Raw genomic sequence first — 13,968 nt, forward strand, 5'->3', positions numbered from 1 at the left:
ACCTTGTAGCGCATATTAGCGCAGATGAGGAGTTCCTAAAAGTTACAGAGAGGGAGAGGGAGGGAGGGAGGGAGAGAGAGAATGTGCGTTTTCAGTGCTCTCTCTGCATTTGTTTGTATCCTCCTCCTTGCCGAGATTAGAGGAATACCTGTGTAGTGCTGCTTTATGATGATTTCTGCTGAGCCTCAGAATAGGTTCTGGTATTTTTTTTAGGTGGACTGCCAGCTGCCGATCTCGCTGTTGACAGTAAAAGCAGATATGTTCCTCGCTTACTGCCATTAGCACTGACCATGACCCTTCACACCAAAACCTCTGGAGTTACCCTGCTGCACCAGATTCAAGGCACTGAACTGGAGACACTCAGCAGACCTCAGCTGAAGATTCCCCTGGAAAGATCGCTCAGCGACATGTACGTGGAGAGCAACAAGACAGGAGTTTTTAACTACCCGGAAGGGGCCACTTACGATTTTGGTACTACGGCTCCAGTGTACAGCTCTACTACTCTCAGTTATGCCCCTACTTCTGAATCTTTTGGGTCCAGCAGTCTGGCGGGATTTCACTCACTGAACAATGTCCCACCAAGCCCGGTGGTGTTCTTGCAAACGGCGCCCCAGCTCTCACCCTTCATCCATCATCACGGCCAACAGGTACCCTACTACCTTGAAAATGAACAAGGCAGCTTTGGGATGAGGGAAGCTGCTCCTCCAGCCTTCTACAGGTAAATGCTACAGATAATTTCTATTTTCTTCTTTAAGGACATGAACTGAGAAAATTAGGATGTGAAAGTATGTATGCCCTAATCTTTTCTTTTTGTCTAAAGGACCGTGTGATTTAATTGAATTATCCATGATACCTCGACCATAAAAACCACCATAGAATAAAACAAAACTGTAATTCACGGCTCATTGTGACTCTAAGCTGTAAATTTTGAAAGCTGTACATAAATTGGAAGCAAATTGGGTAATGAGTACAAATGTTTTCTGGGAAAATGTAAAATCATAATTGATTAAGGAATGGCAAACAACCTCCCTGTTGTAATGCATTAGAAATACTAAAAAGACTTCCACCATCACACATTTCTGGGTGAGTGGTTGGTTGTTCAGCTCTCAGCTGCCAGTAATGGTATTTTCCTCCTGTGGCTTCCTTTACAGTGTGAGAAGTGGCTTATATAGGAAGTAGTCCAGAAGCACAATATCCTTCCTAATCAAACTGTTAGAGCTGACTCGGTGACAGTATTTCTGTCAGTAACCACCTTCATGAGCTGTGTACATGTTAACCTGCATTTTTTCATTGGAGGGTGAGATATTCTAACCATAACTCTGGCATGCTGCATTTCAGAAGATAATATTTTTGGGGGTTTTGCATTTTTATCCCTCAATAGAAGAGTTGGTTTTGTTTTTTTTTTTTTTTTTTTTTTTTGTGGTAGAAGTTAATAGAACTGTAGCTTCCAGGAAAATGTGGTAATATACACCAATACCTACATTGTTAATGTTTGTGCAGTATTAATAGCATAGTTTTGCATCACCCTATTATACTGGGCTTCGGTGAATCAAAGGGAACAGTTAGATGTATTTATTGTTTTCCTAAATGCTACCTGTATCTTTTTATTTGGGAGATACAGGCGAGTTTGCTAGAAATGGAATGACTCTGAAGAAATAAAAGCAAGTTATTCTTTCCCTGTCGAGGGCCAGACTCTGTGAGACATATTTGCACAATATAACATGTTTCTGGGAACAGCAGCGTATGTTCTTAAAGATAGTCTAACTCAGCCTGAGTAGGAATCTGGTGGCAGAATCTGGTCCAAACAAACAGATGATGTGATTCCAGTTTTTGCAAATGATTAATCAGTTTTGGGGAGCAGATGGAATAAACACTAGTGAAGTGATAGATAACAGTTGTGTCAGCCCTTCCAATATATTGATCTGTTAACTGAATTGGTTCAAACAAAATGCATTTTAGTGCAACCGAATACAATACCTCTAGGAAGAGTGAATACATGTCAGAGCATAAAGATTTGAATTATTACCGGTGACTTGAGAGTGAAACTGCACTTTGCACTAGATTAAAGGGTTTTTTTTACATGAACGTCCAGTGCAAACCTATCGTGAAAAGTGTGTAAGCGACCTTAGATATGTAAACAGTGGAGTAGTGAATTTATGAAGTTGAAATACACTGGCAGAAAATGTACTATAGTCGAGGTATTTTACTTCAGGAGGAATCAAAACCAAGAATCTCCTGGAAATAGAAGTTGAATGATGAAGTAATGTCCTTTTATTTTTAAACAGTGAATTGAGGTGAGACACTTCAAAATAAAATTAATGTACTTTTTCATTTTAACTACTGAAGCAAACATGTAAGGTCAGTGCTGAATTACCCATTTCCTGACATTTCTGATCAAGGATGGGTGTCTTCTTTGGAGATGTGTTTTAGCCGTATGCAATTAATGGGGCAGTAATTAAGTGAATTTATGATCTTGGATATGCAAGTGGTTTATCTGCATGCAGTGTTAAACAAATGATTTAATGGCCCCTTCCAGCCATAATTCTGTAAAGCGCATCTTATGTGGTAATAAGAAAAGTGTATCAAAGTGCTTGCTATGATTATCTCTTGTTAACAGGCGTGTACTGTTGGAATTAAATTGATAAAAGCATTGCTTTTTTTTTTCTTTTCATTTCTGTAAGATTGTATTTACAAAGTTATCGTCCTCACATCATTAAATGGTAGGTCTTTATTCTTGTGTTTTGACACAAATCCAATCGTCAATAGTCTGTGAAAATAATTTGAATAGGTGTTCAGTGTCTGGGAAATAATTAAACATCTAATCGTGGGGCTTAAGAACAAGTTCTTTAAAAAATATTCTAATGCATGAATTTACAATTTACTTTATTCATTTGGCTAATGTCATCATTTTCAACTGGATTATGGGAAAAAAGAGAACATGGGGCAGTGTAATCTGACAATGAGCCTAACTACCAAAACGGTGAGTTTCTGGAACAAGCTACCACTAGGAGTGGTAAAGGCAAAAATTCTTAAACGAAAAGCCCTAACAAAATTCTAAATGGATCATGATCAGCTTATGATATGTCTGCCTGTTTCTATAATAAGTAATGTAACCTAAGACCCAGAAAGGCTTCTCTGCAGTCCTTATTTACCTTTCTGTGTAACAGAATTGTGGTGTTTTGCTTGTAAGACTGAAATATTTGCATTGCATCATGCTATCATACTATGAATTTGAGATGCAAATAATGCATTCTGTGATACAAGTGGCTAGGGCAATAAATAATCATTGTAGATTGGAGCTGAAATTATATACTGTTAGTAATTGGATAAAATGTTAAAAATCTTCAGTCACAAAATTCAAAAATTACCATAGGTAGTATGGAAAGCATCTAATGTCATCTGATTTTGTTAATACATAGTCAAAACCGTGCTGGCTATAACCAAATATATAGCCACATGTGCTAATTCGGAAGTCATATTTTATTTCTTTCAAATTATGTTTCCTTTTCCAAAAGGCTTTGCCTCCTATTGTAGGGTAATGACAGAATTCTATATCTAGCTGAAGAACCTAACAATAGATAGAGAGCAGAACGATTTTTGTAAAGTATACAAAAAATATAGCAATCTCCTCTTTTCTGAATTTTCTAAATCATGGAACATCAGAATTTGAAAGAGAAGGGGCATAATTAATTCAAATTGTGCTGCCTCTAACTTGGCCCCTTTTATGTCTGACCTTGTGGCTGTTTTTATAGGGAGCCAAACTAAAATACCTTTCCCTTATCTTGCAGAATTAGTATCTTCAAGTAAGAAGGAGAAGGCATAGTGCTAGTTGTGTTTTTAATTCTCTTCAAATGTAACATATATTTTATTTTCTCAATCACTTTTATTGTACGTTTTTTCTAATTAAATGATGACTAGTAGTTCATTATCACAGGAAATCCTGTGCTCAGGGATATTAGGGTAAACTAAAGATTCCCTTTGTTCTTAACTATTACATTTGATTTCTAGCCATTTCTGGTTGTTTCCCTGTGCTTTTGGGCTGGTTTTTGTTCATTCAGGGAACAACCAAGAAGCCTTTCAGTAGCTTATTTACCTCAGTAAATTCCTATAAGCAACAGGGAAGATGAATCTTGTTTTGTTCTTCTCCTGTGTGATGTTCCTGTTTCATCTCACTGAGTTTGCACTTTTCAGGTCTGAAGCAAAATCGTGTTTGTATTTCAGGCCCTCTGTAGCCTGCGCTTAGTGCTGCTTCCAAATTTGGCCAAAACCCGCATAAAAATGGACTGCATCTAGCAGCTACCTGATGATGGAGTTGTTTGTCAGCCTGTAGTGAGTAATAGAGGCAGTGTAAAACACTGTACAAATGGAAATCTGAAAAGAAAAATTGTTCATTGCTCCCTCACTTTTAGTGGCTAGTTTGTGAGTAGCTTCTCGTACCCCAGGCTCTGGGTTCAGGCTAATATATAGTATTTATTCAGTTTTAGTCCCAATTATCATGCTGAAAGTGACACTGAAACATTTTAAACCTGCTGTTCCAATCAGTATGATCACAGCTTTAATCTTTTAATGTTTGCTAAAACTGAGAAAGACTACAAATGTAGATCGATCCCTCTTCTGCTGTAATTCATAAATCCACCAGTCTGAAAAACAGTTGCTTAACCTGGTTTTTTTTTGCCTTGTCTGATTCATTATGAATCTTTCTAGCTGTTCATGTTTAGTTCTAAACCAAGAGGATTTTTTTAAATTTTAAAATTAAAAGAATGTTATAATGAATGCAAAATTATTTTTTTTTCCTTTCTCAGTGTAGTATGAGGTATTCCATAACATGAAGGAGTACTATATAATGAATATTTGGGTGGTTTCTTCTTTTTCATTTATTTTCTCTAAAGTATCAATCTGTTCTGAGGTCCTCTTTTGAACAGTTTGAGTGTTCAGGCAGTTCCTTGGACACGTGGAGTGTTCCTGCTGTCAGAGTTTGTACTTGTGCCTCACAATTTTACAGCAATAGATGAGTGTAACAAAAGCTACAGGAAAATATGGAATTATCCTATCTCATGGAAATGTTGTAAGGATAGACCTGTTAAAAGTTCTAAGATACACATTACAATTATGAGGGACTTGTACAAACCAACTTTGCTGTTTCTGCAGCTCTTAGAGAATGTGCTGATGTGGACCCTGCTGCAAGTGTGGTTGCACCATGAAGTCACCAGTCCATATTGTTGTGGAGCATGTGTGTTCTGTGCCTCCTTGTGCCCCTGAATAAGGCCAGGCAGTGGTGGAAAGGGGTAAAGGACCTGTGATGCTTCCTCATTATCCTCCTGTCTGCCAAGGCAGGGAAATTGATCTCACTTGCTCTCTCTTTCTACTTACTGAAGAAAACTTTCTTCACTTTTTTTAGGACATGTGTTTTTTTTTGTGTAAACCATAGGCCCAGGAAGTGTGCCATATATCAATTCCTTCCCATGTGGATTTGAAACTTGTGGCTAAAAACATGGTTGTTTGGGCAGCCTGTGTGGATGGTGTTCATTTGATTAAATGTAGACACCTGGGTCTTTATGCAGTTTTCCATTCCTTATGCATCTGGTGCTATTTGAGAAGCTATAGGGTCAGATGGGTCTAACAGATATGACACAGGAGCTACTGCATAGCTATACGTTTTTTGAGCAGGAGGTGGGTGTCAGTGAGGGTCATCACCTAGAACACCTCAAACGGGCATGTGACATCAACAGCAGAATCAAACCTTCACATGGACTCCCTTAGTCTGTGGAGACACAGGGAGAAAGAGGCACTGTGAACACACACATGTCTCTTTCAAAGGTACCTGATTAAAGCAGATCAGGTGTGATAAACTCTAAAAGTGCAAATTTATCTTTCTATACTATAAATGATGGCTAAAGTACAGATATCTACTGGATAAAGATGGATGCCTAGTGACGTCCAAAGTTACGTGAAATTAATCCCACCCATACATCTCCTGTTTCTAAAGACTCAAAGCGGTCACCACCTGTAATCTCCCTTCAGATAGACACTGCACTATGTCCCTTGAGAGGAAGATGGGGAATTGACTCTGTGTCATTGGCCTTGATCACTCTTGCTCTGAGGCTATTGAAACAACAAACACTGCTGGCCATATCTGCTCTGATAGGGAAAGCATTAGTTGCTGGCACCAGTTCCTTCAGCAATTGCAAAGTGAACATCAAATGCCAACATTTTTTACTAAACCAACAATAAAGGCCAACTAGAGCTAAGGCATAGCTCCAAACAAAAGCAGAGGAGAAGATTCCTGCAACTGAAGTGCATTCACTTCTTCTAACAAATTAAGATTTTAATAATTTTGATAATTTGATATTTTTGACAACAAAACACTGAAACCAATAATGAGCTCCCTGGTTTCTCTGTAGGGAGTTTTCTGTTATCTATTCAGACATCAGAACTGAGATTAGAGTGGAGATGTTGTCCTTCAGCATTCTAATTTAAAGCGTTGCTTTCATTGCATTCATTATGGGACTGTTTGTAAAATTTGTTATACAGAGGGAAGTCACATCTAAGGTTGTAGACTATTCCTATGTATTTGGGTGGCCTTTCCAGTGAACTGTAGAAGGTCACCATTTACCACAGCTCATTATGAACCCTGGTCAATGTGACGCTGGGCAAGGCAAGGCTTTTCGGCCAAGCTCAGATTCCAGTTGCTAGGAGAGTTCTTACATCATCTCACTCAAGATACATCTTCTGGTGCAAGACTATGAACATGTGAGATGCTGCCTACCAGGTTTAACCTACCACATACTTACAATGATACCTGTTAGAGACAAGGAGATCATAAATCCGCAGGATGGTCTTCTTCCTTGATAACGCAATTGGATTCAGGAATGATCTGGGCATTTTATTTTAACCTTTTCCTAGAAAATGGAAATATGGTCCTTAGAAAACATGGAGCTTAAGTATGTCTGTACTAAACATAAATACTATTTGATAGATATGCATAACAATTCCAGTGGTCTTCAAACCATTGCAGTGATGGCCTTAACCTATGACACAACAACCAGCATCTATATAAATAAGAAAAGTTGCCTTCCTTTTGCTCACTGCATGGAAGCCATTAGTAAAGGAAAAAATAACAGTAGAGGTTGAAAGTCAGAAGTAAGTCAGAGGACTTCAACAAGCGGTTGGTGACTAACCATAAACAGCTGTGCATGTAACCACTTCACCTCCAGTGGGTGGAATTTCAGTCTATGACGACTGTTCCAGGAGTGCAGTCCATCTCCAGCCAGACAACAAGGGTGGAATATGTCACGTGCTGTTTCCATGTGCCGCTGTCTCACAACGCTGCTGTCAAAACCTACCTCCCCAGGACCCAGGCAGCAGCAGCTGTGTAGAATAAGTGTTCAATGTGGCAAGGGGGGAGCCTTCCTCTCCCTTTGAGGATGACACACTAGTGAGCACCTAGACAGCACTGGGCTTTTCACTTCCCATTCATAAGGTATGTGTGCAAGCAGCTTATTTTTCTGTTGTGATCATCACATCCAAACAGGGAAACTGCTTTTACCTGATTTTCTAGGGAAAAGCTGTGTTTCTCCCTTGAAGATTTTTTCAGTGTCTCATCGATCTGTGGTGCAAATGTCCAATTCGGTTGCTACTTCCAGTCTTCCCTCTTATTACTTACTATCATGCAGAAACACTGCTTTGATCACCACAGCCTACTTCAGTACTGATTTGTGCTGCTCAGACATGACTGGAGAACTTGCTGGGATGCTACAAAGAGGATGTCAAATCTAGGAAGACAGGGGAAGGGAAATTTACAGCAACACAGGAAAACTCTCAGCTCACGATGAATAAAACTAGTAAGGAAGATGCTGTGCAGAAAGCAGCAGCTGCAGGAGAAGATGTGGCATAAAATTTAGGCCCCAAATCTTAAGTCTTAAAACTGGGAAACTCATGATATGCTTTCCAGAAAGCCTCCACTGTGGTTTTTACATATAGCCCTGTTAAAATTGGTATATACAATACCTACTGCTTTCTTTCCATTTCCCTTTTATATTTTAATTTTTTTCACTTTAAATGTAATTAAGGTTTGTGAGACAAGAACTGTCCATGAAAAATATTGCAGGTTTTGGAAACTTACATTTTTCTCTTCAAGTTGATCTGTAAACAGATGGAAGCTTAGAAGGTGCTAACTCTGAAAATCGGCATTTAGTTTGACTATTGAAGACAAGTACTGTAGAATCTGATCTTTGGCAAAAATGAAATGTCACATAATACCTTGTCATCTGTGTTTTCAGTTTATAAAGCTAGTAAGCATTCTTAAAACATTTGTTTTGCTGAGCTATCTTGATCAAGCCGTATCTAGTTATTATTCAGTAACTTGTATCAGCTGCTGTCGAAAGAAAATTAATTCAAGTAAGTGTTCCCTGCTTTGGTTATTAGTTACAACTTGAACTTGACAGTAAGATCCCTGTTTCAAATTACATATTACAGAATCCCTGTATCCAGGAAACTGTAGCGGTGGCAGAGAATACTATGGCTGAGAGTGTGCACTGAATCTAGGTATCTTTGGGGAGACGATATGTCAAAAAACAGCTTTCTCTGTTTGCTTCCATTCTGTGGTAAAATGATACTCATCCTTCAGCCAGATTGATAAACACAAGCGAGGAAAAATGTGTGTGTTGCCAACATATGAGCCACTGTAGCACGTTTATTACCTTGCAATAGTTTTGTATGGTTTGGATTATTTAGAACACATGGGTTGAAAAATATTTATAGCTTTGTCTTGCCATGCTTTGAGAAATAAAATCCTAATTTTTATCTCTTAAGGGTACCAGCAAGAGAGAAAGCATGCAAACCCTGGAAATGGTGGTTCAGCAGAACGTTAAAAATCTGAGAGCAATCTAATTTGCTTCATGGAGAAAGGTGGTTAGATAGAAACCCATATAAAATAACAGCTGAAAGTTTTAATGGCAACAATATCAGAACCAGAACAAATGTAAGAGGAATGTATTAAGAATATCTGCCAGACATACTGCTTCTTAACAAGTCAAATGTTGCTAAAGCAGGTTGTCTGTTGATAACTTGTTACTATTACTATTTTTTGTTGATCGAAGCAGTGAAATACCCAAGGTGGAAATAAATCTGATTCTGCAGAGCAAATTTTAAACACCCCAGAGCAAAAATCCACTTTATTTATAGACAGCTCTAGTAACACTGCTTATAATTAAATTTGTCTGGGTTCCTCTCTTTTTAGTTATTTGTTTTGTCCAGCTTTGGCTCATATTTTTTGTGTTAGATGATTGTTACGGCTAATTTGTTTTTATAGTATTTTGACAAGAAAGACTCAACTTTCTAAGTATCATGAAATGAAAATAAAATTTTGCTACACTCATGCAAAAATACCCCAAAACTTTTTCATTGGGCAGTCTAGAGACCTTTTTATTGTAGATATAGCTCTGATATTTGGTAGTTTGGGGATGCTGTCAAATTAGGTTTATTTTTGTTTGATTTTCCCCAGAAAACCTACTCAAATTTAAGGTATAAACCCTTGAAGCTTCTCACTGTTCACAGTGGTAATTTTTTTTGTATTTAATAGCTAAATTCTATGAAATTTCATGTTTCGTGCGTGTTCCATCCTCTCTTAGTGATGTTGTATTGACTTGATTGCAAAAGAATCCTACTGTGACAAAACACATGAGGTTGCTTCATTGCACAGCTGCATGGCTTTTGAACAGGACTTTCTCTGGAGTTATGACTGTGGGCTGAGGCAAGTTTCTGTGAGATGAGAATGACAGACTAATAGTATAAATCTGGTGCTTCTGAGATTATCTGGTTAACATCCTGCTCAAAGCAGGTGCTGTAGCAGGCTGTTGTGAACTGGTAGATAGAACACGGAGAAGAAAAGAGGGAGTGCTCTAGTAGGAGAAAATACATAGTGTATAAGGACTTGGAAGAGTTTGGGGTGGACCAGAAAAGTAAAGTTGAAGGAGAAACTCCAGAAGAAGAGTGAGCTGGAGATAAAGAGTGGAATTTAAAGGTACTCAGGGGCTGAGACTTGGACTTGGGGCAGGAGCTCTAAACAGGACCGAAACTGAGCAAGTACATGTTACAGAGCATGGGGAAATAAAAAGGCTGTCAGGGAGAAACAGGGAATATGGAGCAGGGCCTATGTAGAACAGTCTTCCTCCCAACAGATATGTGCAACTTCCACTTTTTATTCCTGTCTATCACAGATTTACACAGAAGTCCAGCTGTTGATTCGTTCAATAGCCCAGGTTGCAGAGGTCAGTGCTGTAGACATGAGCTTCCATCCCTCCTGAAACACCAACTGCCACTCAGGACTCGATGAGTCTGGGTTTGGGTGTTGATTGTTTAATTTCTTGAAAGCCTTGGTATTTCTCATGCACATAGAGAAAATATGATAAAGTTCCATCAGTAAGATTATGACATCAGCCTTCCCAAAGCTGAAACATGACTGATTAGTGAGCATATAACTTTCTCTGTCTGCCTAATGTCCTAACATGTGAAATGAAGATACTACTGCTTTATGGCCCCTATGAATAAACATTCATTGGTGTCAGTGATGTCCCCAACAGTTATAATGAAAAGTGCCCTTGAAAGTCTCATGTAGAAAATTGACAAGACTGTTTTCAGGGCAGTCTTGAATAAGAAGAAAGACATGAGGCTACATATGAGCAAGAGTGAAAACATCCAAAATATTGAGTAGGTGCTCAGTCAGTGAGTATGATTTTGGAAACTAACAATGATATTACTAAACACAGTGTATGAAATGGAACAAAAATGGTTTACTGGCTTGTTAATCACAAATACCTAGCATTTTTCTTGGAAAAAGTACAGCATAAATATATTTCCATTCCAGTCCTTATATGGTACTCTATGTTCAGCTACCTTGCATTTATTTATTTCATAGGTAGGTAAGGGATAATGACACAGAAGCAAGTAGTTAATGCACCAGTTTTTCATGTTCTCTAATTTCCTTCTGACGTGAACTCTCAGATACAACCCTCAGTTCATTGTAATCCTTACTTAAGATAAAGGATTTTGCTGTTTTCATTTCAGCAAAGCACTGAAGATCTTACTCTTCAGAGGGAGAGATGTGTTTCAGTACAAAAATTAGTGCATAAGCAAATATTAAATGCTGTCTGTACCTCCTTCATTTTTTTTTTCCCAAAAGCATTTAAGAGAATTACCTAGGCAAAGACTGCCTTTTCAAGAAGATCTAGAACTTTGCTGTGTGGCTAGCACCAGCTTCTTTATTATTTATTAAATGGCAGCATTAGGTATCAATAGCTTCAAGCTGTTTTCATGTATGACCCATTTTCTGACTCATAGATGCCTTGTTTCCTCTCTCTCTAATTCACTTCATTGTCAACAAATGCGGATCTGTCAGGAAATAACAAGCAGCCTGAGAGCTGCATTGCCTAACAGACTGGCTCTGCTTCTGTCCTGTCCCTCCAGGTTGTTCCAAAACTAAAATCCAGGAGAGCAGAGCAAAATGAGTTGTCTTGTTTCTTAGAGGGGAGATAGGGTTAAAAAAAAAAAAGTGAAAACAGATCTCCAAAAGCTCCACTTCATGACTTCTGATGAGAGCCACATTTAAGTCACATAGCACCTAGTGGAGTCTGGAGGTGATCTTTGTAGGGTAGACTTAATCAGATTACTTGGGGAAAATGTCCTTGTCCCAGAAAAATCCCTCAGGTCTGTGTCTGCTGACTACTTGATCCTTTTCTGATGACATCAAGGGCTAAATTTTAAAAAATAAGGACAAGGTCTGTGTCTTATGGCCAATTCTGAATCACAGATTCAATATCAGAGTTTTCATTGCAACTTCACCCCTCTGAGTCTGAGATATTCAAGACACTTTCTGTGAGAACCAAGACTCTTTAGAAAATGTAATGGTAGACATAAGTTATTCCAGCTAAATTATGCCCAGTAGAAATAAATGAAGAAATATGGATCTAATGGAAAGGAAGTATTTGAGTACTTAATAAATTTGAAATCACTAGCTTTACTGTACGCCTCAGTGATCCCAGCATCGTCAAGGAATGGAGGTTTTATTTACCGTGGACTGTAAATCATTACATGGGAATCACTACAGAAATGTTTAGAACAGGTATTTCTGCAACTGGGAAGTGAATGGAGTGTGCTTTCCAGGTTTTTTGTTTGTGTTAAAATTGTCATGGGGAACACTAAATTGAAGAGCTACTTTTATTCCTTAGATGCCCATCTTGGTATTATCAGTGCTCTCAAGCTATTTTCTTTACCTGTTTAATCCTTAGATGTTCTGAAGATGTGAGATGCTATGTGTCTACCATTAGACATGTGCACAGCTGCTGTATAAAAGGAAGAAGCCTTGTACAAGATGATGCAGTAAAAAAATATTATTTGTACTTCCAATCAGAGGTTCTGAGATAAGTTTGAAATTCAGTACAGATTCAGATACATAGATCAGATATTAATCCTCATTTTGTCAGCTGGTCTAATGCTGAAATGAATTAAGACCCGCCTAGAGAAGAGTAATTCTTTTTGAACATGACTGTGTAGATCTAATCTATAAGTCCATTTCAACTGTATTTTCTGATCAAATGAATTTGTAACGGTGAGAGCATACTTCTGCCATAAAACAAGATTGAATTATTATGATTCATTAATTTAGCAAGGCTACCTTATTATATCCTTGTAGTTACTACAGAGTATCTTTGAGGGGAATTGATGGATTTAAAGGAGAAAAAATATAGTGCATTAGGAATCTTGCTGCTAAACTTGAAACTGTCATTTTAAAATTTTTTTATTTTTTTCAAAATACGGATAACAATTGCTTAAGCTCTTAGGACAAAGCTTGAGCGAGTTGAATTTATTGTCTGAAAATATGTCCTTTGCTTTTTGTATCTGCACAAGGGGATTAGCTGAATTCCATCTGACAAGTTCAGTAAAATATCTCCCATCTCCCTAAAGAAAACAGAACCCAAACCGTTTGTTAGAAGGTACTTTGAATATGAACCCAATCTAACCCAAAACCTACTCCTAGGTACCTATTCGTACATTATAAATTCAACTAAGAGTTGAAGCCTGTTGTGTTTGGTGGGATTTTGTGAGTCTGCAGAGCTGCATTTTATCAGGGGTGGGATGCTCTTTTCCTGTGTCTTTTTTCTCATCTGACTCACTAGCACATGCAGCAGCAAGCCTTCTCTTATGCACCATGGTGCATTTCGGAGCCTGCTTCTGTGCATACACTTGCACCGTTCAGTTTCTGTGGGATGTGTGCTCCAGAGTATGGAACTGGAGGGGAGCTGAGCTCTTGGGTAGGAATGCAAAGGGTTCTCCACATTTTATCAGCAAGTGAAAACAGGAAGCAAGAATACGTCTCGTGTGACAGTTCCCACCGAGATTTGAGGTCGGAGAATGAAGGTAAAATTAAGAAATTGTGTCAGAATCTTCAGTCAGAATCTCTGCATTGTTGTCTTGTCTTTCCATTTCATGTGTTATACCTTTCAAGATAACCTGATTGAAACTAGTTTTGTTTTCCGGATTTGGCAATGGACTGCTGTTCGTTAGAATTATTTAGCCTGGTGATCTGTAAATCTATATCAATATGTATGTGAAATCAAGTGACTGTGGTTTCAAGCTTGGATATCTAGAGCTACATGCCTGAATTAAAAAATAAGTACCTGAGATGCTAGATGGAGCCATATGAAAAAAGACTGTACAATTTGAAAACTGTTATTGATATTTCAAAATATTTTCATTAAGGTTAGAACAAAATTAAAACCAAAATAGAAGTAAATCAACGAAAAGAGACCTTTGAGTAATAATTCAAATACTGACTTATTTGTTTTATAGAATACTTCTGATAAACATTTGAATACATGGACTTTTGAAAACCAAGCATTAACTGTGATTGTATTTATACCACAGTAAGCCTAGATGACAGCCTGATGTTGTGTCCTGACATGCTGCTCATTC

General features: G+C 38.1%; 1 protein-coding gene across 1 annotated transcript in view; it reads left to right on the forward strand.

Annotated features, from left to right (window-relative positions):
* Positions 1 to 219: 219 nt before the first annotated feature.
* The window catches only part of ESR1 (estrogen receptor 1), a 129,093-nt gene continuing 115,344 nt past the window's right edge, over positions 220 to 13,968 (forward strand). The window contains exon 1 of the mRNA XM_014951246.1: positions 220 to 718. Coding sequence (XP_014806732.1) covers positions 291 to 718 — 428 coding nt within the window. The 5' untranslated portion in view covers positions 220 to 290. The remainder of the gene's footprint in view (positions 719 to 13,968) is intronic.

This window comes from Calidris pugnax, unplaced genomic scaffold (genome assembly GCF_001431845.1).
Source record: "Calidris pugnax isolate Ruff unplaced genomic scaffold, ASM143184v1 scaffold24, whole genome shotgun sequence".
In the NCBI taxonomy this organism is placed as follows: domain Eukaryota; kingdom Metazoa; phylum Chordata; class Aves; order Charadriiformes; family Scolopacidae; genus Calidris; species Calidris pugnax.